We start from the raw sequence: 26,674 nt of genomic DNA on the forward strand, positions 1-26,674 counted from the left end.
GTAGGGTGGAGGGGCAGCTCCTCGCTCACCATTTGGGTCCTGGTGGTTAGCTGTGTCCTCAAAGGTAGGAGGCTGGAGCGGAGCAGATGCCGGACGGTCCGATCACAGAACACCTGGGTCCCCCGCGTTTTCAACACGTGGGCTGTAGACGGCAGTCCCCCTCCTCCCAGCTCGCCGGAAGCCTGTGCAGCCCACTCCCCCCGCCCCCCCCCCCCCTCCAGAAGCCAGCCCCCCCACCTACCCATTTGTCTAGAGTCGTCAAAAGAGCATGGGTGTAACCCGGCAGGTCCTGTAAGCATGATAGTGGGAAAAATTCTTTAAACTGAGACAGTAAGAGAACAAAAACCCAACACAAAGTAATCATAATCCTGATTTACTGCAGTTTTGTGCATATGCTGTAGCAGTCCTGGAGGGGCACTACTCAGGTGCTTCAGGAAGTTTTCAAAAGAATGAAGTGCAGACTCTTACTTAGTAACTGCTAGCGCATGCCAAGCCCACAGGACTGAACCAGACCAGTTACCCTTCATTGAAAAAAATACCCCAAACACCTTATAATTGATGATTTGTTTACAAGAGAGATAACAAAGGCCTCTTAAAGTTTTGTATTTCCAAAGCAGGAAACTGAACCTGACTGTTGTTATGCACAGCAACGCTCAATCTCAGTATTTTAATACCAACTTGAAAAAAAAGCAAACATAGCAGAGGAGGAAACAGAAAGAAGAAAAAGGGTGAAAGAACATGAATCAGGGGGAAACTAAAGAAATTTTTTTCCACACATATTAATATGAGAAAAATTAACATTCCTTCACAATGACAGAACAGATATTTTAAATTTTCATGCAATGCAGCAATAAAAGACAGAACTTTTCAGTATTTTATATAATCTCATCCTGTAACAGAGACTGGAAGTAGAGAAATTTATTAGGCAAGAGGCTAAAACTCAACTTCACCAGTATAGAAAGGGATAGTTTTGCCTGCTTAAGGCCAGCTCTTCTGACACTCTCAAGAAGGCCAACAGCAGAGTATGCTAAGGGACTGTTTCAAAGTTGCCTCCCAGTACTAAGAAACTTAACCTTTATTCCACACTCCCCCATGTTATACTTCCACTCAGCCTGTCAGGGTAAGAAGTGTGGCAATATTTAGCTGCCTTTACCTGCCCATGTTAATACAGTTCAATAAGCTTCCTGGTGCAAGAACTGGGAAGAATCTGCTGCTTCCATATGCTGAAATCAGCATTTGTAAACTAAGTACCTGGCACAAAACCAGGAGCCTTGACATTGTAATAGCCTTTGTCAATACCATGTTTATAAAGCCTGGCTACTTAAAAAAAGAGGTGATGCTTCCCACCAAAGCTCTTACTTCAGCTATGTCTTAAATTAAAGTGAAAATCCTACAAGTTACCATTCACCAATTGATTTATACTGTAGACACAAGTCCTACCTTAACTAAGATCTGGAGCTGTCAGAATATAAGAAGCACCAATTACTGTCTAGGACAGAAAAAAACACCAAGACCTGAACCCAGACTACCTGTGCAACTTCAATTCTGACATTTCTGAGTATGTTCATGTCTGACCCTCAGCCTTAAGATATTTCTTCAGTTTTCCTACCACCCCTCATTCCTATAAACACTTCACTAAGTTTGAGTTTGGTTCAATTAAAGCAAAGCCCCAGACAAACTTTTAAACATGTAGTTTCCCACCAGCAGATTACACATTTTTCAGAGCAGAGGTGCAACAAGAAGCAGCAGTCTTGGAGAAGTGTTAATAAATGCTGTCAGAGATCAACCGTCATTTGCAACATTTGGTGCTTTTATTTGGTAAGTGGAGGAATCAGGAAATGGCAGAAATATAACTTATACAGCTTATTTTCTTTCCAAGAGAGAAGATCCTAGCTCTTATCAGGAAAGAAATGCAAAGTAAATGCAACTAAAATCCAGTTTGAGTTTATACAGCACATGCTACAGAACAGTAATTGCTTCATCTAATTGCTTCCTTAATTTGAAATGACAATTTGCTCTGACAACAGCATTTTATTAAAAATCATTCTTGTTAACTGTTTTGTCACCTTGCTAGGTGCTCCAAGCACTTTACTAACAACTACTTAACTCTATGCACCCTATTTACACTGAATCACTGCATAATTTGAACAGGTCTTTAACAGCTCATGGTCAAGCTTGCTGGCATGTATTTGCATTGTTTCTTCAATTCACCATCATTATGATACCTGCTAGCATATTCTGGAGCATAGCTGGTACCTTCAGGAAGTCAACTGAAACAAATACTTCCAGCAGCAATAAAGCATTCACCTCTCAGTCATAACCTGATAATAAGTCCTTTGGAGGTTTTGCAAACGAAAATTTTCAGAAACTTACAGTCACTCAAATTGAGGTGGACTTCCATTGGGGCAGCTAAACGCTCTGAATCCAGCACAGACACCTGCCAAATTTGAAGTTTCTGCACCAACCATGGATACATTAAAGCAATTCAACAGAAATATTTGATTTCAGATACTGTTATTTTGTTGCCACTAAACCATCACTACTTTTTTTCAACTGCAAGAATGATCAAACACTAGATCAGGCTGCCAAGAAAACTTGCAGAGTCTCCATCCTTGGAGCTTTTCTGACCAGACTTGGTCCTAAGCAACCTGCTCCAGTCAACCCTGCTCTGAGTAGGTGGGTTGTACTAGATTATCTTTGGGGGTCCTTTCCAGCCCAAGAGTTTCCACAATTCTGTGACACCAGACCAGATTTTAGATCTCAGACAGTACAAAAATGACATAAATCCATTAACTTCAACAGTAGGCCTAAATGAAACTGCAATAAATAAATCTCAGGTATTTCTGGCTCCCAGGAAGTCTAATATCTGTTAAACTCAAGGGCAAGTGACAACTAAGAAGGAAGAAATGAGATAAGCAGAATTGTTGAACTAAATATTTCAGCACTTCAATTTGAGGTGACTTTTCTTAACAGACCTATAGCAAATCTCAATTTAAATTGCACAGCCTGACAACACTTCCTTGCTTTTCCAATCAAATACAGGAAACCAGGACAAGCATTTATGGGATCAACAATCAGAAACAAGAACATTACAGCAACAAGACAGGCAGGCCTGAACTGAGAAGACATTTTTTCTGCAGCTTTTCAAAAACATAGCTCTGTATATCATGCAGCATGTTAGCATGAATTGGCACTGTTGGCACAGTGCAGCAGCATCATGCACGCATGCATGTTTTTGACATGCCTGTGATGCTCTCAGAAGGACCATCCTGAGAGCTCACCTAAGTCTGATTTAAAAACTGACTAAAACTTGTCTTGTAGTAAATATTCAAATTTACTGGTTTGTCCACATGGCTTGCAGCAAGGCTAAATTACCTACATCTAAAGGAAGCAAAAAACCCTCCCCTGCACTAATCTTCCTGGACTTAATACTTTTGAATATCTTTGAAGGAAATTTATCAGACTTAACACATGATATATAGAACGCCATTAACACAAGGCTAAGGAGTAACCTCCTGGTGAAATATGCCACTGTAGAATGAACTACAAGATACTCTGGCACAAAGGAAAAACACAAGTGGCAGCACCACATTAAGCTCTAGTAGCTGGACCTCAGAAAAAACCTTCACTTTTAGCACTCTTGATATCTGAGGAATTCAGTTTGCTTTTTAGGTTAGGATTTCTTTTGGCACACTGCTAGAAGTATTTTAACAGATCCCAACTTCACTGCAAATATACTGGTCACCAGTCTCTTCTTCATCTACCAGAAAAAGCCAAAGGTGGATCCCTCTGTGCTTTCTCCATCACAGTATATACCCATTATGAATGGCTCTATACATACTAATCCTGAAAAACAGAATGAATGTGGAAACAATCCCAACAGACAGGGAACTATTAGCTTCCTAGTGATAGCCCTTGAATAAAGGGAGGTGAGGGACATTTTAGAAGCATATTGTGAACTTTTAAATGATTACGCTGGCTGTGATACCAAAATCCAAAACCTATTAGCTGAAGTACTAGCTGTGAAGCCTCTGGAAAATGTTAAGAGACTTATGGGGACAGGATGAATACCAGGAAATAAAACTTCTGGTAAGCAGTCACATAGCATGGCATTTTCCTTACCCATTAAATGCAATACTTAATATCCTCAGCTTTATTTATATTTGCTCTACATGGAGGAGTAAATGCTTTCTTTAGAATAGAAAGTGTTATCCTAATACCATTAAAATTCTGCTTCTAACATTATAGATGTTTTGCTTACATAAGCACTAACAACCATCACTGCAGCAATGCCAAATAAAATCTAGATATATTTAAAAATTATTTCCAGACTGTAAAACATAATGCATTTAGAAATTACTAAAATTCAAAGTAGTCAAAATGTGTACGTGTTGATTGCTAAATGTAAATTATAGCTCCTCTTCATGCAAGCTGACAAATTATTATTGCATTCTACATTGATGTCATTTTTGAGGAGCTGAAAGATCATGCTACTTATATTACTTCAAAAAATTTAAATATGTTTCTTCCAAGGAGAGATACAGCTTGAGCAAATAGTATCACTACTTGCATTCAGGATTCATTCTTGAAAGCTCAAATCACAGAAATCTAAATAGTATTTCATGTCTTACTTCAGCAGAGTTAAAGTATTTTCCAGGATAGTTAACAATGTAAAATGGAAAATCCAAAATTCATGTTGTAAAAATGTTACCAAGAGACTACATGTAAAATGGGAAAAGGTAAACTGCACAGTTTGGGGTCAGTGGAGGTCTACCAATTTTTGCACTATCACATCAATAGGCTGGGGGTGGGTGGTTAATGACAAATGAACTGCAGAAGAATCACATTCTGGATAAAAGCAGAATGACTGATACCTTCACACCATGGGCCCAAGAGTCTTTCTGGAATGGGCAGAATTAAATAACTGAGGTTAAGCTCCAGATGATTGTATTTCAAATTAGCTTGACAGCAATGTATATACATGGTACACAGCAGATGTCAATCATTACAACAGAGGCGCATTTGAGGAGCTGAAGTTAACAGTGCTTTTAAAAAGCTTGAGTCTCAATGTGGTCAATAGGAGACTTTTTCTATCTAGCTTCCAGCCTGCACTGCGTCCAGGTATCAATGTCTGAGTAGCAGGAGGTACTGCTGGGGTGGTCCCTCTGAGAAAGGATATGGGGATGTCCTGTGCCAGACACAGCCACTCAGAGCTGACTCTTACAGACCCAATGTTGGCCAAAGCTGAGCCCATCAGTGGCAATGGTGGTGCATTTGTGCTGATGTATTTAAGAAAGGGTAAAAAATACTGCACAGCAGCTGTAAAAGAGGAGTGAGAACACATGAAAGAAACTCCTGTAAACACATGGATCAGAAAAAAAGAAGAGGGAGGAGATGTTGTGGGTGTCAGAAAAGAGATTCCTCCCACAGTGCCAGAGCAGATATCCATCCATGCTGCAGTCCATAGAGAACACCCTATAGAAAAAAGGTGTATCAAAGAGCAAAGTGCGGAGAATAAGAAGAAGGGGTAAGGGGAATACCCCCACAAGTCTCAGGACCTGTCTGTAAATCAGCATTGAAAAATACTGTTCTACTCTGAACAAAAGTGTCTTTGTGGGACAGGAAAAAGCATTGTGGAAAATAAAGGTTTCAGATACAAACTATTTAGGAAAGATAATCATTTACAACATTTACAGAACTAGAATTAGAAAACAGTAGACCATAAAGTATGTGCGCCATGCTATTGATTATTGCATGTCGCACATACTTCATGGTCTACTGTTTTCTAATTCTAGTTCTGTAAATGTTGTAACGTAAGAGTATGATTTATCAATGCATTTCCAAAACGAAAGAGTTTTGCTCAACTTACAATATAGCTTGCTAGATGCATGAAAATTTTCCATTAATAACATGGTACCAATTCAAAATTTTGTGTATTTGTGCAAGACAGACAATAGATTAACTATTACATTAAAATTAGAAACGGTTCAATGCTACCAAGCAAGCAAGACATCTAATCACAAAGTTCTTTTAAGCATAAGAACAGCTGCATTGCACTACAGGAGGGAATTATGAAGCATATGATTAAATGCAACTAAATTGGGTACCAATCACAAAAAATGCAATTTTGAAATGTCTCTAAAGCACTCTGGAAACAAACAGGCTCGTGAGACATGAAAAACAGTCTTTTTTGCCAGAGTTTGTCTTTCATGTATGGGAGATGTAAAAATAAAGAAAGACCACAACTGCTGCATTTTCAAAAACACAATGACTTCTTACTTCCCAGTGAGGTCAAGCTTTTCAAAATCACCTCAAAGATATTACAAAGAGGTTCAGCATAAAGCTTGATACGAAGGTAATTTTTGCTGTATTACAAACTCTGAACCTTCATGCAAGTCTGATAGAAGCCACATATAAATGGCAAATTCAGTCTAATTTCAGAGAAAACTCCTATAGCTCAGAAAGAATCCTCATCATACAGCCACAAGAGACTGACAATAGACCTTCTACAAAGTAAAATCATTCCCTACCCTTGGAAAAACAGTAAAAACAAAACAAAACAAACAAACAAACAAACAAAATAAAAATAAAAAAACTCCACAAAAAACAAACTAACAAAAAACAAAACCAAAAAAAAGCAGCAATTAGCCTCATCAAGTAGGCAAGGATGAACAGTAAATATGAGAAAAAATCTCATCCACCACCACCTAGATATAACAACTCTAGTAATGAGATAAAGAATACATTTTTAAAAAAGAACTCTTGAACTTCAGAAAGACAAAGCATCAGTGTTCATATCTAGAAAACAAGACCAAAGATACGGTGAGAAAAAAGGCTATTGTTCTATGTCCCTCTTGTGCAGCTTGGAGTGAGGAAAAATAAACATAGGAAGATTTTCAAGGCTTGTGGTACGTCCTCTGGCTGGAGGAGAAAGCTAGAGGGGAAAGAGATCCTATGTTAATCCTAGGATTTGACATGTGAGTCCCCATTTCCACGGGCAGCACCAAGCCAAACATCTTGCACCTAAACGGGAATGTTAGACAGACACTAAAAAGAAGCTGACTCATATCAACACACATGGTTTGAAGGGCAAATTCTGCCTTCTCATACCTTAACACAACACTTTAATAAACAACCATCATGCATAATGCTCAAAAGTTAGTTAAAATCTCAACCACACTCTCTACAGCTCAGAAATCCAACTTTTAAAGAAAAAAACCCACCACGTTTCTTTGTTCATGAAGACAGTAAAAACAGAAAATGCAAAATAATGGGTCTGCATGCTCATTCTGATGGGAAGTATGGCTTTGACCTGCTTTATTCCTTTATACCCACATATCATACTTCTAAATAATTGCATGCAGAAAAAAAAAAAGCCTTTTACAAGCAACTTGCTGCATTTTATAAAATCTGGACCAAGGCTTTGTCTATTCACAAGATATGGACTACAGCCAATGCCTTCATGTCACCCATTCTACCCCTGAGGAGAACAGCACCCACTGAGACCTTCATTGGAATGGTCTCAGTCTTCCTTCCCAATACAGTGAGCATCGTGGCCCTGTTTCAGTATGCGACATTTAAATGTCTGAATAAACCCCAGCTTAAGCCTAGATCTTTCTTGGATCATAGCTAGAGTGGCTCAGCATCTGGCAGGATTGAGACCTAAGGATATGCAAGAAGAAATAAGCAACTTCCATTTAAATACTAATACTTATTCTTCCCAGTAAAAATTTAAGTATAACAAGTGATCTCTCATCACACAGAAAGAGCCTTGATTGTTATTTAATGATCACAATGAATATTAGAAAGCATGAAATAAAGCTAATAAATCTTATATTGAGCCTGACACTTTCAACAAATGAAAGTACTTGAAGATTTCAAAACCAGTTCCATCCAATTTTCTTAGACGAATTTTTCCATGTTCTTCAGTTACAGAAGCACATATTGGCACCACACAAATTAAACTGAAACATCCATTTACTTGAAGAGTTTTTTTTAAGATTTCTTCTTAATACTACCTATACAACATAAAATATATTGTATTCTTTAAAGCCCAAGTTCATGCATCAGCACTATCTACCACAGCATCTTCTTCCCTTTCAGTGATAAATTAGGAAATCACACAAACACTACAGAAGTAGGGTTTTTTCCTTTCTTATTGCAGGCTCCTAGGAGGATATAAATACTCTTTGGTTTGTTCAGATTTTAGCATTTTTAAGCTACATTCTGTTCTAAATGTAGGTAAGATGGAGATTATTTTTATTTGACAAATAATTTTAACAATTAATTAAACAATTTGTATTTTTTTATATACTCAGCCAACAAGACTGCTTTTTCTTTCACCCCTGCAAAAGGGGAAGATAAAACAAACCAAAGTTCACCAGACTCCAAACCCTGTGATTTCACACTTAGTAGTCAATATGTATGTTGTTTGTGATAGCTTGAATGAATCAGTCAGTGAAACAGCTCCTTAATTTAACAGAAACGTCTTAATTTATTCATAAATTTGTAATACTAACACATCCATTCAGAGAGAAGTGTATTTCTGGAAACCTCTTCATGCACCAATGAAAAACAACACTTGTGACTTCAACTACATAAAAATGATACTGTCATTTTTGTTGATAATATAAACACACACACACACATATGTGTATGCACATGAGAATTAGAACACTCACATACACTACAGCCCCAGTATAAAACAGTATAAACTCTCTTCTGAGTTAAAAGCATATTTAAAATACAACAGAAGAAATGCAGTTCTATTTCAGTCTTCTAAGTGGGACACTAAGTAGAAACACATGTATCAAGACTCCACATTAACACTCCATATGATGCCACAATCAACTGTAGAGGGCTATCTGGAATATTTCTAGAAAGAAAACAGTCTCTTACAGTGTGCTGGTTTTGCATTGTGGAGGGTCGCCTGAGAGGAGCAGCATGGGGCACAAAACACAGGAGGGCTGTTTTCTCTGTGAGCTGCAGGGACCAGACGGAGGGCTGATATGGTGGTTGACAGCCCCTATAACCAATTAAAAAATTATTTCACTTTCATAAATTACACGGGTAAAGTTAATCTGTCTCTTTTCACTTCCCTTGGGAAAGCAGGTAACAACCTGCCCCCTCCCCATGCAGCCTGGCTGGACAGGGTTGGGGGGGCCACCGAGGCTCCCCCTCCTCCTGTTTTCGGCTGGGGGACCTGATGGCCAGGGGAAAGAGAGACCTTTGCTGGGGTCCTGGTTCCCCGCCAGCGGCCACATCTCAGCCGGGGCCCATCTTAGAAGAGGCCAGGGGGAGGAGAAGCCCCCAGCCGCCCATGCAGCTTGGGGAAGTGCAGCTGGGCTCTGTTCCAGCCGGGCCTCCCTCCCGCATTTGCTTGCCGGACTTAGCAGTTTCATCCAGCCTCCTCCACACAGCCCACGCAGCCCGAAAAGCCCTGGCACCTGGCACATTTTCCAGCATGGCCTGGCCCAGCTCCTTCACCTTCTGGGTGCAATTTTAACCCTTCTAATGCCAGGATAAGACTGCAGATCTCCTGAGCTCCCCTGAATGAGAGGAATAAAGCAGAGAGTATACTGAAGTCAGTGGAGTGAGAGCTAAGCTTCCAGATGGGAAGAGATTGAACAGACACCACAAATAAGTTGGCTGAAAAAAACATTTTTGTGAGCTATGGGGGGACTGGACTACACTGAAATTCCTTTAAACTGTGGAAAACTACTTGGGGGGGTTGAACTGCTTAAGGAAAAAGATCCTCTGCTCTCTGTTCTAGAGACTGGAAAGATGGACATAGACATTTGATGGAAAAAGTGATGAAAAGAATTTTTGTCTTTGAACAGCTTGCCCTTAAAAGTAATACGCCATGTGTGTAACGTAACCCATAACACAGCTCTGGAAAGACCGTGAAGATGGGAGGAAGTTCACAATGTGCAGATTTTCCCCGGGTGGATGCGAATTGTGAAAGTGAAGACAACCCCTATGCCTAAACCAAAAAAGGAACTTTTCTCTCTAGAGTGAACTGAAATGATTATTTAAGTGGAAAACTGACTGAAGTGTTCTCTATATGTTGTGGTTAAGAAATATAGAAAGGGGGGTAGGGGAGGGAATGGTCTGGAAATCTTATTCCAAATTTATTATTTTTTCTGTGTTATTAATAAATTCCTTCTATACACCCTTTTAAGTTTTAGGCCTGCCTTGTCTTTGCTCCTAAATCCTATCTCTAAAAGAAATTGAATATATTAGAACTGGTAAACCCGAATAAAACCAGGACATACAGGTTCCAACTATTCTCTTCAACCGGTCCAATAAGGAACACAACACAGCCATTTGCTCTAGATTACCTTCCTCCCCCTTCCCTTCTCTCCTCCCAGTACAGCCTCTTTAACAGAACAAGTTGCATGGATGGCTTCAAGTGTTTGGACACTGGGCTTGTGTTATGGCACAAAAGATGCACATCTGACCTGTGGTGTTTGGCCTGTGAGAAAGTGTAAGTATAAGTAACATGACACTAAGTTTCTCATACCTCCTTCATCTCTGGAAAGTTTTGTATATCAAAGAAAGATCTAACCTATGAAATGTAAACTGCATCTGAGCCTACTGAATCAGATCACCTCATCAAATAAGTCAGGTCAATTCCATTACATTACATATTTCTACAATTACAAAAGTCCTCTGTGTCAATTAATTTTGAAAGACTTCAAGGTAGGTGGTCTAAGCACAGCACCACATAAAATCAAAACAAGCTTCACTCAACAAATTACTTTTTACAATTGTAGACAGAGCTGGTAGCATTTGTGATAGCTGCTAGGAAACTAAAGGTTACTTAACAACTATGATCTAACATAAGTTCCCAATCGTAATTCTGCAAGCAAGGCTGAAATTCTTGCTTATCTCAATCTAGTTTTTTTAAAATTATAAATTCACCACATCTGTAAGGCAGTGTTTGTGCTGTCCACAGAGCTCATATATAATGCTTTATCCATTTGAATACAATATAGATTTGAGAAGAAACATTAATGTCTAAGTCTTTTAGACGAGAGACTTGGATGACCCAAGAATTCTGCCACATTTCAAACTTAGAAGAAATGCTTAGGATGTCCAACCCAATAAATACAAGTCCTTATGTCTAAACTGTTGAAGACTACAGTTAGGATTACGGAGATCCAGGGAAAAGTGAGTAGATACCTCCACAAATAAGGGACAGGAATAAAGTAGAGTGATGGGGAAGGTATAAAAAATGTGATCCTATAGAAGTCTATTTATATTAAAACACACTCCCCTCCAATATCTGGTTGACCTTCCATGCATGCTAAACTCTATCTGCGTGTATGTGCATTCCACAATGACCATACCACTTTCACATGATCCCTGACTGACTCTCTGCATTCAGTATCATCACACAAATTAATCTTATCTGCAGGATGCCTGCTTTATTTATAAAAGGGAAACCACATAGAAACTGCTGGAAGGAGCAATTTAGCAGCAGAATTCAGTGCACACCACCAATTAGTTTATGACAGAGCATCCTAAGGTGAAATGGGATATCCAAGACAAACACACAGGGTATGCCTCAAGTCCAGCAAAAGAGCAACACAAAACCTGGGGCATGGAAGTTGCAAAGATTTCAAACAAACCCACACAGTGCTGTTACAGTCTTAAGTATAAATTGTCTGTTCTAAAAGAGAATTTTCAAGACCTTTTAAATTTCAAGAGTATTAACTCCTTGGCAAAGTCCTACACTTGAACTAAAATTACATCAAGCATACGTGTAGTAAAGTTAAGGGGGACACAAAGCTTCTGACCCAACAAGTTGTGCTATGCCGCAGAGAACTTGAATTGCATCCCATGCTCACTACCCATCATAGCAGGAGCACTTCTCAGGTGGCAAGAACATGCCCACCACAACAAATTTGGTGCAGCAGCTCTGTAGAGAAAGAGTGCTCAGCACAGCCACACTGTGCAGTCTTGATTCCTTCCCAGACCACAGTCATTCATCCTGTTGAATGAGGCAGTGGGGAGCAGTAAGCAGTCTCATAAGCAGGTTGTGTCCTAACACATGCATAAAAAGGTAAAATTAAGATTATCTGCCATTCCTACTTTCTAGTCAGTATATTTTCCTTACGAGATACTAACATTCTTTTAGATTCCTCTGTTAAATCTGGGAAAATATAATCTTAAATGCTTTGTCCATGAATTCACATACTCCACAGATTTCAGCTGTGACTGGCTCATTGTTTTCAGTACTTAAAAGAAGAAAACAAGTATCAAAGACTGCTCTAGAAGCTGCAGTACAAGATACAAAAGCAATGGGAGTTTTTTGTATTTGGTTTTAACATTGGCAGAAATTGCTCTGAGAATCAGAAATGTACAAAATAGAATATTAAAAAAAATCCAACAACAACTAAGTCTAGACTTAACAACGAACTAAATTACCTAATCAACATTTAGAGAAGAAAAAATAATCAGTAAAGTATAAGATAGGTCAGTGCTCAAGGCAGAGCAACAAAAAGAAGATGAGTGCTCTGATGCACTATAGAAACAGAAAGGCTTCTTATACATTTCTGCAATTATTTTTCCTAGGGCACCATTAAAAATATATTTTGTATTCTTTACTTACAAGCTACAGAGATCTTACTTGTTATTGTGACCATATGAGTAACAACAAACCCTGGGAAAAAATGCTTTTTTTAGTCTGACAATATAAAATTTCAGGCTAAATAAATTGGTGTACATTAAGTTTCTGAAAGCTTTCAAAGCATCCACAACTCTATATAACAGCAAAACTGAGAAACAGAAAACCAAAAAACATGATTTAGGTGTGCTGTGAAAACTTTGAAAAGATAATTTGCTCCTTTGGCTACTTAAAGAGTTTGATTCCATTTGAAGAGTAAATACTACTTAACCATTATAACAGTAAAAAGGAAAAAACAGTGAAAATCCTTGCCAAGAGAATGGTGTAAATCAAATCTATGCTTTTCATAAAAGCACCAATCCTAGATTCCACAGTGCGTCTTCTTACTTGACTACCTACACTACAGACTTTTAACTCCTTGCCTAAATTGAGGTTACAAAGAATGAAAAATTGCCTGATCTAGGCTGACAGCCACATTCCAAAGAAGCCACTTCAAGATACACACCTAAGCTTAAACAAAATATGAGGATTATAGCACTTAACTCTAAAATATGGAGCAGGAGGAAAGAGAGAAGGTCTTAGTATCCTAAAATTAAACCCTATGAAATGAGCATCCAGAGTTGAAGTTACGATAGGAAAAGAAATCTAAGCACATTAAGGCATGGAAACGGACTTCAGGCAGCAGAACATATACACCAGCTCACATAAATCTTTGCACAAGTCCCTCAATAAGAGATTAAAGAAATTATGCAGTCATGGAGTCAGAAACAAAATACCTCAGACACTTAAAAGCTGGAATAACTTGTTTCCTTCAGAATAAAATACACTGAAACTTGTGTTAATGTGTTGGGTTGATGTAGCCAGAAATGTGTATTCTATCACCATCTGTTGAAGCCAGGAGGGGTAGTGATTCCTATCTCTGTGGCACATACCATCTGCTAATGGGCCATCTTTAAGACAAGATGGGGAAATCATCTTTATCTTTTCCACAACCCATCCTCCCTCCAGGAAAATATCATCTGCTGATAGCCCATTAAGTCCTATTGTATGACTGATAAAATTACATCATCCCATTGGGAGATGCTCCACCCAGGGGAGGAGCCAAGCCTTTCCTACCAAGATAAAAAACTGAAATTTTGGACAGCAAGTTACCTTCTTTCCACTGGATTCCAGAGGAAAAGCCGAACTTTTCCACATCATCCCTGGACCTTCAGGGGAAAACTGCACCTTCTACAGAAGCACTGCTTTAACTGAACCACACCTGCCACTGTAGGAGGACTGCAGCCACCATTTAATGGGACTGCTGCCAACACCCTGACTGACAGGGTGTCAAGGTTGTATTCTGACTCTGTCAGTGTTTTTGGGATGGTTCTTTGTAGTATTGTATTTCTATTTTAATTTTCCTAGTAAAGAACTGTTATTCCTAATTCCCGTATCTCGGCCTGAGAGCCCCCTTAATTTCAAAATTATAATAATTGGGAGGGAGGGTGTTTACATTCTCCATTTCAAAGAGAAGCTTCTGCTTTTATTAGCAAATACCCGTTCTTCAAACCAGGACAGTTAAATAACCTACATTGAAGGAAATATTTAAATTATTTAATTACCAGAGAAAAAACAGCAGAAGCTAGAAGGACCTAAAAGAAACCAAGGGAATGAGCAACAAAACAAAGTACTGACAAAGCAATAAACACTGCATGCATAATATAAATCATAAACTTCAGAATTTGGAATTGCTTTAGAGGCTCCCATTTAGCTCTTCTGCAATCAGACAGGTAATGAAAAACTAACTTTGCCTGAATAAAACCTGGAACAACAAAATAGAAATGAAAGCTATTAAATTGACTCCACTAGTCAATTGTATGCCATACCAGCACACAGTGCTCAAATAGATACATTATCTTGAAATAACAATTCAGTGCTGGAAAGAGAATCGGGGATTCCAGCAGTACCACCAAAGCACAACTTCTTTTTCACTGAGGTGAAACTTTGTATGCTCACATTCTAAAGATCAAGCACTGCTCTTCTTGAAGAAGAAATACAGCAGAAGTGCACACCAAGTACCACACAACATCTATAACTATTATAGTTATATATAGTTTATTAATTTTAATATAGTTTTTGGTTTTTTTGGGTTTTTTTTGTGAGATAGGATTAGGAGCAAAAATAAGGCAGGTTTAAAACTTAAAAGGGTATAAAGAAAAGCATTATTAACACAAAGAAAATAATAATAAATTTAGAATAAGATTTTCAGACCATTCCCTCCTCCCCCCCACTTACACTTTCTTAACAACAATATACAGAGACACTTTAGTCGGTTTTTCACTTAAATATTCAGTCTACTTGAGGGAGAAGAGGTTTTTTTGTGTTTGGTTATAGGGATTTTTTCAATGAGGAAAAAAAGAAGTTCTCCCATGTCTTCACTTTTTATGAAGAGCAACCACCTGGGTATTTGCGAATCGTGAAACTTTTTTCATTTTCACAGCCTTCCCAGAGCTGTGTTTGTTGGCCATGCCAAACTTATGGGGTATTATTTTTAAGGGTAAGCTGTTTAAAAGCAAAAGGTTTTTTTGTTTCTTTTTTTTTTTCTGTTTATTTTTAGGAACAGAGGCCTCCCTTTTCCCTCAGGGCAAAGGATTTTTTTTTTTAAACACTTCAACTCCTGCATGTCTTTTAGGGTTTATAGGAATTTTTAGTGCAGTATAGTTTACTTCTATAGCTTACAAAAAGATTTTTAGCCAACTTTTATGGCATTTTCTTTTTTTTTTTTTTTTTTTTTTTTAATCTGGAAACTTGGCTTTTACTTCACTGCGTTTGGTGTATTTCTTTTTTTTTCTCTTAGTCAAGGAAGGATGGGAGGTTTGCAAGTTTCATTTGAGCACTGGAAGAGTTAAAATTTTACACCGAAGATGCAGGGGGTTGGGCCAGGCCATGCTAGAGCTGTTGTTAGGATCTCAGGCCACCCAGGCGGCGCTGGGGCGGGGGGTCGGAGGGCTGGACTCAAACTGCAAAGTCTAACAAGCAAGTGTGTGGAGGGGCTCCACTGAAACCAAGCCCAGCTGCCTCCCCCCAAGCTACGTCAGCAGCTGGGAGGGCTCCGCCTTCCTACAGCTACTCTGAGTCGGCGGCAGGGCTCCGGCAAGCCACGGCCACGCTGGGAGGGGGAGCTAGGATCTTAGCAACGGGCCTCTCCTCCCCCTGGCCATCGCGACCCCTGGTTGAGAATGCGGGCCCGCCCGGCAGCTTCCCAAACCCGCCCCTGCCCAGTGCGAGCTGCATGGGGGGGCCGCGCCAGGTCAATGTTACCTTGTGAGAGGCTGGAAATAAAGGAGGGCTTTTTTTCTGGGGTTTAGTTGCTTCAAAATGTGATTCACGGAGCGAAACAACTTCTCTAATTGGTCTTTCAGGCTGTCAACAACTAATCTAGCCTTTAGTTGGTCTTATCAATTCACAGAAAAGGTTTTCATAGTGAAAAACCTCTTAGAGAGTTAAACCTCATAGAGAAAGTCTAAAGCTCATAGAGAAAGAGTGTGCTCTTTCTCCAGGTGCCTACAATGCATAACCAGCACAAGAACAAAGAACTGTTTCTTCCACTTTCCTCTCAATGAGAAAAAAAGGAAACGTGAAACAAAACTGAAATGTGACCATGCTAGAACTGAGAGAAGATGACATTTAAATCCTGGCTTGCTAAGCAACGTGTGCACTTTCTTCAAAGAGGAAAGTGGGAACAAGACCACACACTAAATGAGATTTTTTAAAAACCATACATTTATAAATATAGAAAGATAGTCATCATTATAACACTCTTGAAAAAACGTAAGACAAGATTTAAAATCCATAGAGCTAGAGCTTCCAGATGAGGACCACAAAATGGTAGACTTTTTGCTCCAGATCTGTGCCACAAGTACCTTTTTCCTGTATCTTTCCAAAGACTGGAAGAGCAAGAACCCCAGCATTCCCAAAGGAAAGCTGATATTCCTCATAATGCTCCAGGAAGTAAATGTGACAGATCACCATGGACTTCAAAGCACTTGTAAAAGCATCACATGACATTCATACCAGTGAACTAGAGCATATGGCTTATTTCTTCCTCTTAGGTCTCGGTAAAAAGAAAAGTAAACCTACCTGAATAGTAAACAAGTAACAATCACAAAAACATACACTCAAACCTCAAACAAGTTCTAGAAAAGGCTCTTCAGACCTCTTGCTTTGAGATGTGTATCAACAGCTTGTATGAAATAAGGTGAACATTTTTGTGGGAGTCCAGAGTAGTCCTCTGGCCTCCTTGGGGGTCTCAAAACCCCCCTGGCGAGGGCCTCAAAGACCCCTGAGTGAGACCCTGGTGTCTCAGGCGCTGAATTCAAACCCCTGGGGGAAATTACCAACACAGAGGGAATGGAAACAAGCCACCAAAATTAGTAAAGTGTAAATTAGATTGTTAGAACGTAGATAAATAGACTTTTGGGAATGTTTGTGATAAGGGACACATGGCCAAGATGGAGAATTTGGGGGTGTGGATTCCTCTTCCTCCTTCTTCTCTGTGTCATCCATGCTGGGTGACATGCTGGCACTTTTAGATTGGATGGGGTCAGAGCTGGACCGTTTAACAAGACTGTATTGTATTGGAAAATTGTTATAAACATTTAGCACGTAATTTAGACTATATAAGATAAGCCCTGCCTTCACCAGGCAGATTCCATCCTGGATGCCCGGCTGAGCAGACCGCTGTTAGCCAGGCAAAGAGTTCCTGAGACAAGAAACAATAAACAATCCTTGAAGCCTCTGAAAACTGTCTCCTGCAATCTCTCATCAGCGGCTTCGGGAAAAAACAGGATTTAAACCACTGCATGTCCTCCTGAGGTGATCTTGGGTCTAAGGAGAAACCTCGGGCAGTGACACATTTTCTGCATGTCAACGATTTTCCTCAACTGCAGGATTTCTTGCTGTTTTCTGTAACGCAGCAGATCCAGTGTTACTGTCAGAAAGGACAATGACCTAGACAAATGAGTGGCCCAAACCATTCTAGCAGCACCTGCCCTCCTTACCATGAAATCACTTTTCCTTTTGTACTGGCATTTATTATACTGTTTTGTAAAGACAGAAGCTAAACCTTGTCCAAATGATCTGATTTGGCACACACTGTTTATGCACTAGATCAATTAATGAGAAGGCGGAAAAGGCTAGTACCTTCCAAAATGAAATACTATTGTCTATCTGGAAGGCCTTCAATATCCTAAGAGAACCTGGAAGGAAATAACACGAACCCAGAAGGAAATAGTTTAGGATTTAAGACAGTCAAACTGTAAATGTGCCACAGGAAAAACAAAATTGACAAACTAAAATTTCTTCTTTTACTGCTATTTTTAAAATTACTATGTTGTACCTAAAATCTGTTTTCCATTCTGTTAAGTTCAATAAACTTATTGTAGTGAAATACCAGATTTTTCTCTGCCTTCTAGACAAATTATGCATGAATAGCAGTTGACTTCAAAAAGAATTGTGCAAATATATTTCAACATATAAACTATGCTTCCTGCTTAAATTAAAAAGTTGACATGACAAATAGATGAAAACATGAATCTTCATTAGCACTTCTAGTAACCTTATCACCCGCTATACTTTGACTCATCAAGCTGTCCTTCACATCCAAAAAACTCAAGTGAGAAATGCTCAATAGGACCTAAAGCACTTTGTTTGTAAAAGACATTATTTCCATTGTAAGCAGAAAGATCAGAGTTCAACTTTGAAAATTTATTCCTTCAACAAACAAGACATTATTTCATACCTAAGAAATCTTCCTGTAATCTAGAGATGTAGTAGTTTTCAGACTTTTTTCATTTTGATCTGTTTCAAGGGAGTAATCCTAGAAACCAACAAAAACCAACCCCACAAAACAAAAAAAACCCAAAAGCATATTATCAAACAAAAATGCTTTCAGCTCCTGCTAACAGCTCCTTTGGAAACTGCTTAAGTACAAGGAACAACTATCCACATAAAGCATTTCTGAATAGCAGATAATATGGGGAATAAGTGGCAAGAAAGCATCACTGTGTGAAAAAAACCCAAACAAAAATATCATTTATATAAATCATTCAAAATATTGTTGGCTTGTCATGTACTGTACAGGGAAGACATGAAAGGATGGTAATCTTTCAAGAGGCGATAATCAGGGTAAGAAAATAATGAAGACTAATAATATAACTAGCAATGCAAAAGCTCCCAAAGGCCCTATTTTGGATGGGAGTGCCATAGTGCTGTGTATGGCAACAAATGTAAGTCCCCCATCTCAGAAACCACACATGCCAAAGACACAATTAAACTAAACTAAAATAAACTAGGATATTAATCTGGTGTGTTTAACAGCTTTTAGATGTTCTTAGATGTGGTATATTTTTGAAGCCTGTAGTATCACTTCAGCCTAGAGAAAAAGAGGATTACGAACTTTTTTCTGACAACATGATTCAGCAACAGTTTGGGATGGTAACTAAGAAGAAACAAAATATTCACCCTCTTAAACATTAAGCGCTTGCTTCACACAAATGCTGCCTATCCTACAAAAGGAGGAAATAGGCTGCTTTCCAGTTAGTAAAAAGCAGATTCCTCAATTATGTAACTTTTTTTTTTTAAAGAAGATGGTACTGGGTGTTCAATTTCTATAAAATTTTCTTTATTCTACAAGGACATTTTCAAAGTCCATTTCCATCAAAATATTAGCCTTTCATCTGCATTATATATCCTTATAAAACATATTTTAAGAGGATGTTGCAGGAAAATGGCTGGAAGTCATGCCAGAAGCTACTGCATTACATGTCATTTCTGCAATCCAGGTGAAAAGGAGAATATACATTTTTCTAGACTGGAAGACAGAAAACAACAAGTCATTGGGGATTCAGCATTTGCTGCCAGAACAACAGATATGTACTTTATGCAGCAGGAATTCCCCTTTTAAAACACATACATAATTCTTTGTCAAACTGACAACCAAATTTTCTGTTTACTTTTGCTGTGTTGGAGGTCAAAAGGACACTGTAATCACAGTTCATTCACAAAGCAATTAACACAGACGAACAAACCTATGAAAACACTTGGTCAAAAAAAGTTTTAATAGGAATCCGTGTTCTTCAACTACCAATACAGCAGCAATGTGGAAAAGTCTATACGGTCATATGGTTTATCATGATTCCTAGGAGGAAAGGCAGAGAGAACTGGAACAGCTGAGCTTGGAAAAGAGAAGGCTTTGGGGTGACTTAATTGTGGACTTCCAGTAACTGAAGGGAGCCTACAAGAAAGACGGTGAGAGACTTCTTACAAAAGAGTGTAGAGATAGGACAAGGGGAAATGGATTGAAACTGAAAGAGGGTAGGTTTAAGTTGGATGTTAAGATGAAATTCCTTACTGTGAAACTGGAACAGGTTGCCCAGAGAAGTTGTGGATGCCCCATCCCTGGGAGTATTTAAGGCCAGGTTGGACGGAGCTCTGAGCAACCTGGTTTAACAAAAGGTGCCTCCTGTCCATAGCAGAGGCGATGGAACTAGATGATCTTTAAGGTCCCTTCCAACCAGGACATTCTATGACAGACACAGACAGAAAAAGGAATCAAAAATAACAATGAGAGCAGCCTTGACATGCATGCTGCTTAAATTACAGTAACAAATTACAGACTGTGCTCCACTTACAAATATGAGCATTCCTAAAATCCCACCATTCAATACTAAATACTGAAAATTAAGTTAATATATCCTACTCATCCTTAATCCAGTAATACCTTTAAATTTTGATGCACCTAATTGCAAAGCATTACTGTAGATTATCCTCAGTAAGACAGAACCTAAGAAATCCCTTAAGCCTCCTTCTTCCAGAGGGATGAAGCAAGACCTGAAGGTAACAACATATGGAAAATGCAAGAGAAACAGCAGCCTAACAAAGATACTGTAAAACAGGGCAACACTCAGAAAAATACACCTCTTAATAGCTAGCCTCCATTTAAATGACATCTCCAGTGTTAAGTTTTTCAGTTATTGTGCATCACATGGCAGCTACAGCCCGAGTCCAGCCCTGTTTGCACAGCATGGAACTCAGGTACACAGCACAGAGCCCTGCATAGCCAAGAGCCACCTTGAGGACAAAGCTGATAAAAGGTGATTTTCTTACTGGGAAGAACTAACACATACAAAAATGATGCCTTTTTATGAACAACTAGACACATATATGTGTGTCTACATCCACAGCCTGGTAACATTCACTGGCTGAAGACAGCTTCAGTCACTGATGATGTGTGTGATGCATTGGAGCAAGCCCAGAGATAGGCACTGGCTGTATTTCAGGATGTTCTCAGAGGGCTGCTTCAAATCCATCAGTGGAGCAGACATGAGTTCACAGACTTTGCTAATCTTACCACCCTCTGAAATTGCATAGCCTGAAGAGCAGCTTGGGGCTTGTAACCCCCACACTGTAGGGATGTCAAGTTCCCCACAACTAAATGGCATATATCCTTTAACACTTCTGAGGTACATAGAGAGGACAACAAGGAGTCAATCTTCAGCATCTGTACAAATGTACCCATTAACAGCAAAAGTCAAGATTAACCTGCTTAGCACAGCTGACAGTGTTAACACTGTAGGAACTGTGTTTAAATTTGACACAGAGTAATTAAAGTAAATCACATGTATTTAAAGTACATGTATAAAGACACATGTATTTAAAGTACACTGTTCCAAAGGCACTCTCAAATCACTGCAGCACCATAGATAATTATGTATAGCACTCAGTGCACCAAAGAAAGAAGATGAGGAAATGTTCTTGACAAAGTGAGGGGATCTGGTGTGCTCTGAACATAAGAAAGAATAGGCGTGCTTCATAGCATATAACCTATAAATTAAGCTGTCAATAAAAAGAGAGAGAGAATAGGGGAAAAAAGGCAAAAGGAAAACAGCTATTCCTTCAAATTAACCTCAGCTGCTGAATTCCTTTCTATAAGTCTAATTGCATATATTTTAAAATCCAATATTACTTTGTTTTAAACATTATTTCTTAGATGTCAAAATCAGCACAGAAAACCATGTATTTCTTGATACTAATTTGACAGGCTACCATATTATACTTTTCATGCTCACTGGTATGTTGAAACAGTTAATTTATAAAAAAAAACAAAGGTCTGTAAAAACAAAGTTATATTTGTAGGATATTTTCACAAGACATTGTTTTGCAGCTAATAGCCCCTAAAAAAGAAAAAAACTAGTAGATGAGAAAGGGTTCAACCCAAAATGACTAACAAGGAAGAGGAAAGAAAGAGCAGCAGATGAATCTGCAGCAAAAATCTAACATCAGTATTAATCTCTGCAACGGGTAGCAGGCTGTCTTTCAGATCACAGGTACTTTTATAGTTACACAAACGTCCTTGCTTGCCTAACAGTGAAGGTCTTAAAACAATTGACTTGATTTTTTTTTCCTATTTCTTTTTTCAGGGGCTAGGGGATGCCGTTCAATCTGTCTGTTTGGTATCAATTACAAAGTAAAAAACAGAGAAATATAGTAAATAACAAATTATATTACAACAGAAAATTACAGCATTAGCATAAGTAGAATAAGCAAACCCATAGCAGCACAGCAGATTAACACAACAATTAGCACAACAATCACATCAACATGAAATCTGGTAAAAGACAATTTTAAAATGCTCTTACACAACAGAAAATGTGGAAAGGCAGAAGGCTCTTCTGATGCTGAACTTATACACACAAAATAAGCTCAGGTTATGCTGCTTAGAGATGTATGCATCTTACCCGTGAGTACAGCTTTTGCTGAAGGGTCTGCCAGATCCAGTGCAGATTTCCCATCGGTGTTCCGAATGTTTGGATCCGCTCCGTGCTGCAGCAGCACTGTGCAGGGAAAGCAGAAACAGTATCTTACCTCAGGTACACACAGGTTATTTACTGTTAAGTATCTCCTCGGCATGGTGAAGGCATAAACAAACACTGCATAATTTTAAATTTTCTTTATTTTTCCTTCTGGTTTTTTTTTTTTTTTTGGATTTGTTTTCTTTTGGGGTTTGGTTTTGGGTTTTTTTGGTTTGTTTTTTTTTTTTTTTTGGTTAAGCACTGCAGCAAAGGATCTTCTCCGGACTAAGGCTAAGTTGGCAAGTTAAGATAAGTAAAGACCATATGACTTCGCATGATAAACATGAACCCTGACTCTCCTGCAATAGACGGGTTTGAGTTCCTCCTGACAGCTATCTGGTACACTGTTCATTTACTGACTCACTGGGAAGTCTGCTGTGGAAACTGCTTCTGCCTTTACTACCACTCCTGCTTCTTGTTACCACTCCCATTCCTCTGCCAGATGAATATCCCAAGCTGACTCTATAAATCATGAGTACTCCAGCCTTTCAGTGGTCATCACTTGCATAGGAAATCTTAACCATGGCATATCAGCTCACCTTCAAGAAGTGCAAAAAATAGGGTAAGATTTGTAACCTGGTATCCTGCAGACTGGATGCTCAGAGGCTGTTATACTCACTGATATTTCTTTTCCCTACTAAGCCTATAAACACCTGAAAGTTCAAGTACATAAAAACACTTAGAATACAATACAGAACCATAAGACTAGGAAGGCATTGGTACAGTAAACTACCAACTAGAAAAGTTCATTTAAAAAATCCCACTATCTCACCTGTGAACCTTTTTGATTAGAAACAACATAATACATTACAGATCACCACCTCTTAACTACAAGACATTTTGTACAGAACTGGAAAACAAAGCTCACGGCAACATTAGAAGCCTGACAAAAAAGCCCCAAATGTCATGCAAAATAAGCACAACATATCACAAATTCAGAGCAACACACTTATTTTGTACAAGTGTGAATAACAGAACAGTATACAGAGACTCAAGGTCAAGGAGATGAGTAATAAAAACCAGCAGACATTTATGGTTGCTCTCATAATGTGAGAAATGATGCTCACCATTAAAATTTTTAAAAGGTTTAGTAAACCTTAACAAAATACAACGGAAGACTGAAAAAGGCAGCCTGCTGGACCACATGACTCGCTACCATGTGTTGGTCTATAAAATGGCTGCTTTGCCTTTTATAGCTCTGGTGTTGCATCAGTCAACCCTGACCCCTCCTAAAGTCTGCCAGTCAACTCTTCTTCCCCATCCATTGGTGGAGACTACTTTCTTGCAACTTGACTGGAGGTCAGGTGTTGCCATGCCACGCCTCCTAGTAACAAGCCCTCCCCATTCCTAACTGCCCCATGCCAGGGGCACATGGGCACACACCCCTCTCCACATGTCTAGGGCAACCCAAACTGTCTGGTGGCAACAACTGGGGGGGAGGACGAGGGGACGGAACTATGGGGAGAACAGAGGACATCTAAACAACAAACTGCAATAATATAACCATACATCAATAATGATTCTCTTAACACAAACACAATATTCATCTCTTAACTGTGAGAGCCAATTATTCACCTCTAACACATAACAACATCTGTTGAAATACAGCTGAGCTGAAGAAGAAATAGTTGCAGTTTTTGTAACTAAGGGTATAAAAATACTTCACAGACAGAATTCTCCAGAAAAAACACAATCCAATTCAGAACAAAACTAATTACTGATACTGTGTATGTATGCACACATATATATCTTAAAATAAAAAAAAAAACTTTAACCAGCAACACACTTTCCAGAAAACCTTTTTTCCTAAATTAACCGTTTAACTGGTAGTATTGTTTTTATTCAAATGTCTTTTCTTATACATTTCTGACTTCAAATTTCTTAAACATTGCCAAATTTAACATATTTTCGCTTACAGGGTGCAATGCTACATGTTCACTCCCAAGCTGATTTTTTGCAAAAGTCTGTTGCTTCAGTGAAGTAAATTGACTTGTTTTATGCATTGACAAGAAGGTGCAATTATCTGATATTTTTGAAAGAAGACTCAAGTAGAAAGCCTAAAAAACACCTAAGCTTTTTGTCTAGTGATAGGGGGTTTTTTCCCCTGTGTCAAGACATAAACACCAAAATGGGGGGGAGAGAAAAAAAAACAATCAGTACATGCTCACTGAATTGTGTTAGGATCTAGCACCTACATTTCTGAAGACACCATCTGTGCCATACATGCTACCACCCACTCAAAGATTTTACTCACAGACAGGTTTGAGAGTGAGCCAGCATCTCAAGCCACTGAGGCACACTCCAGTAGTGAACAGATTTTGCAGATCTTTTTAAACACAATAGGAAGTATAGGAACTGCAGAGACAGATTCTCTAAGTCCCATCTCTCTTCTCTTGGAGCCTGTTAGTGACTCTATATACCTGGGAAGAGGGAAGCCATTTCTCCCAAGAGGCACCAGTATAAGAGTAATAGCCTGAAAGACATCACCAGCAACTAACTGCCTATCAGGAGAAAGCAGACAGTACAAAATGATGAAACACAACACTGACCAGACCAGAAAGCAATAAAGGATTCACATGGCAAAAAGAAGACAAAGAGCTAGGGGAGAAAACTGAAAAAGATGTGGCAGGGGAAAAGATAACAGCCCAGAAAAAAAGTCCACGAAGAAAGACCAAGAGAGAGGAATGATTAGGATCTGACCCGTTTGCAGGTTTGGACTAGCATGTGACCCAAAGTTGAGGCAAGTTAGGGCAAGAAAGGAGACTCTAAAAAAATGCCAGGTAACAGATGTAGAACCCGCAGAGGCATCTGCAACTGCCGGAGCTCGGTGTTAAAACAGAAGCACATTTACAAATCTATTGATTCTTCTATCCTATGCAAACCAATGAAGAGTGCTTCCCTGCTACTTCGGCTGGCACACGCAGATGACCGACACGCACAATACTGCTTCTAGCTCCTCTCCTGACTAAAATGAGGAGGAATTATACAATGTATCTAACCGGTTCAGTCATGCTAATGAACCGTGAAGAATTTGGCCAAGGCTTACAACACAAAATTTTTGTGTCCAGTTTTTAGGCTTTTTAAAACCTAAGGAAATAAATTAAAAATTTACTAACAAGGCTTAAGCTTGTTGTTTGCAAACCCTGACTGCCTGTGGAACACATACTGAAAGTGGCCAAACAAGGTTCAGAAAAAAAAAACCTATCAGAAGTCAATTGCTGTAACGTTAAGACTCATCCTTCTTGTCTCTGCAATCATTCATCCCACTCATCTTCCAGTTTCTCCAACAGCCAGAGGTATGGTGTTGGGGCTGCGGTTTGTTCCCTTATTTTTTATCTTCCTTCCCTCTGGAGAATTTTTCCCATTATTATGATAAAGAAGCCTTATGGGTTGTACCCTTAGCTCTTGATGGCTCAAGACAAAAGGGATGGGCAGAGGGCTAGTCTCCCTTTTTCACTCTCTAGAGGGGTCGGTCAGAAGAGTAGTCCACCGGCTGCTTGTTGCCAGCCCAACGCCAGGAGCCAGGTTCTCTGCTGTGGGACTCTGCACTGCCATCGTCTCCACTCCAGCCTGCTACCTCCGAGCACACAGCCGAGCACCAGGACACACATGGTGAGCCTTCCTCCATCCTTCTCCCACCTGGGACACGGCGCTGCCGCGTTCCCTCCCAGCTCCCGCCTCTACCTGCGCAGCTGCGCGGGCCCTGCCCCGCTCTCCACCACTGGGACCGAGCGCAGGAAGGGAGTGTCTGCGGCCAAAAAGGGACTGGAACTGAGTTATTTGTTCCGTTGTTAATTTTCACAGCTGCTGTTGTTTCTGTTTGTTTGGTTAGATATATTAGTAAAGAGCTGTTATTCCTACCCCCACATCTCTGCCTGAGAGTCCCTGATTCAAAAATTATAATAATCGGGAGGGAGAGGGCTTACATTCTCCATTTCAGTAGGAGTTTCTGTCTTTCTTGGCAAAATACCTGTCCTTCAATCCAGGACATATGGTCTTGCAGATACTGCCCTTATTCAGTCCTGGAAAGACATCTATACCATGAAATGAAGGCAATGGCATCTTGGAAAAATAAATCAATTATATAAATGAAGACTGTATTAGAATGCATTTGAACAAAGGAAGCAAATGGGTCACAAAGTCCATCTTA

The 26,674-nt window shown here is 39.3% G+C and overlaps 1 protein-coding gene across 1 annotated transcript in view; it reads right to left on the reverse strand.

Moving 5' to 3' along the window:
• The window catches only part of TNKS (tankyrase), a 145,271-nt gene that overhangs the window by 95,208 nt on the left and 23,389 nt on the right, over positions 1-26,674 (reverse strand). Inside the window, exon 3 of the mRNA XM_056489026.1 lies at positions 22,411-22,506. Coding sequence (XP_056345001.1) covers positions 22,411-22,506 — 96 coding nt within the window. The remainder of the gene's footprint in view (positions 1-22,410; positions 22,507-26,674) is intronic.

The sequence above is a fragment of the Oenanthe melanoleuca genome, chromosome 4, assembly GCF_029582105.1.
Source record: "Oenanthe melanoleuca isolate GR-GAL-2019-014 chromosome 4, OMel1.0, whole genome shotgun sequence".
NCBI classification, from domain to species: Eukaryota; Metazoa; Chordata; class Aves; order Passeriformes; family Muscicapidae; genus Oenanthe; species Oenanthe melanoleuca.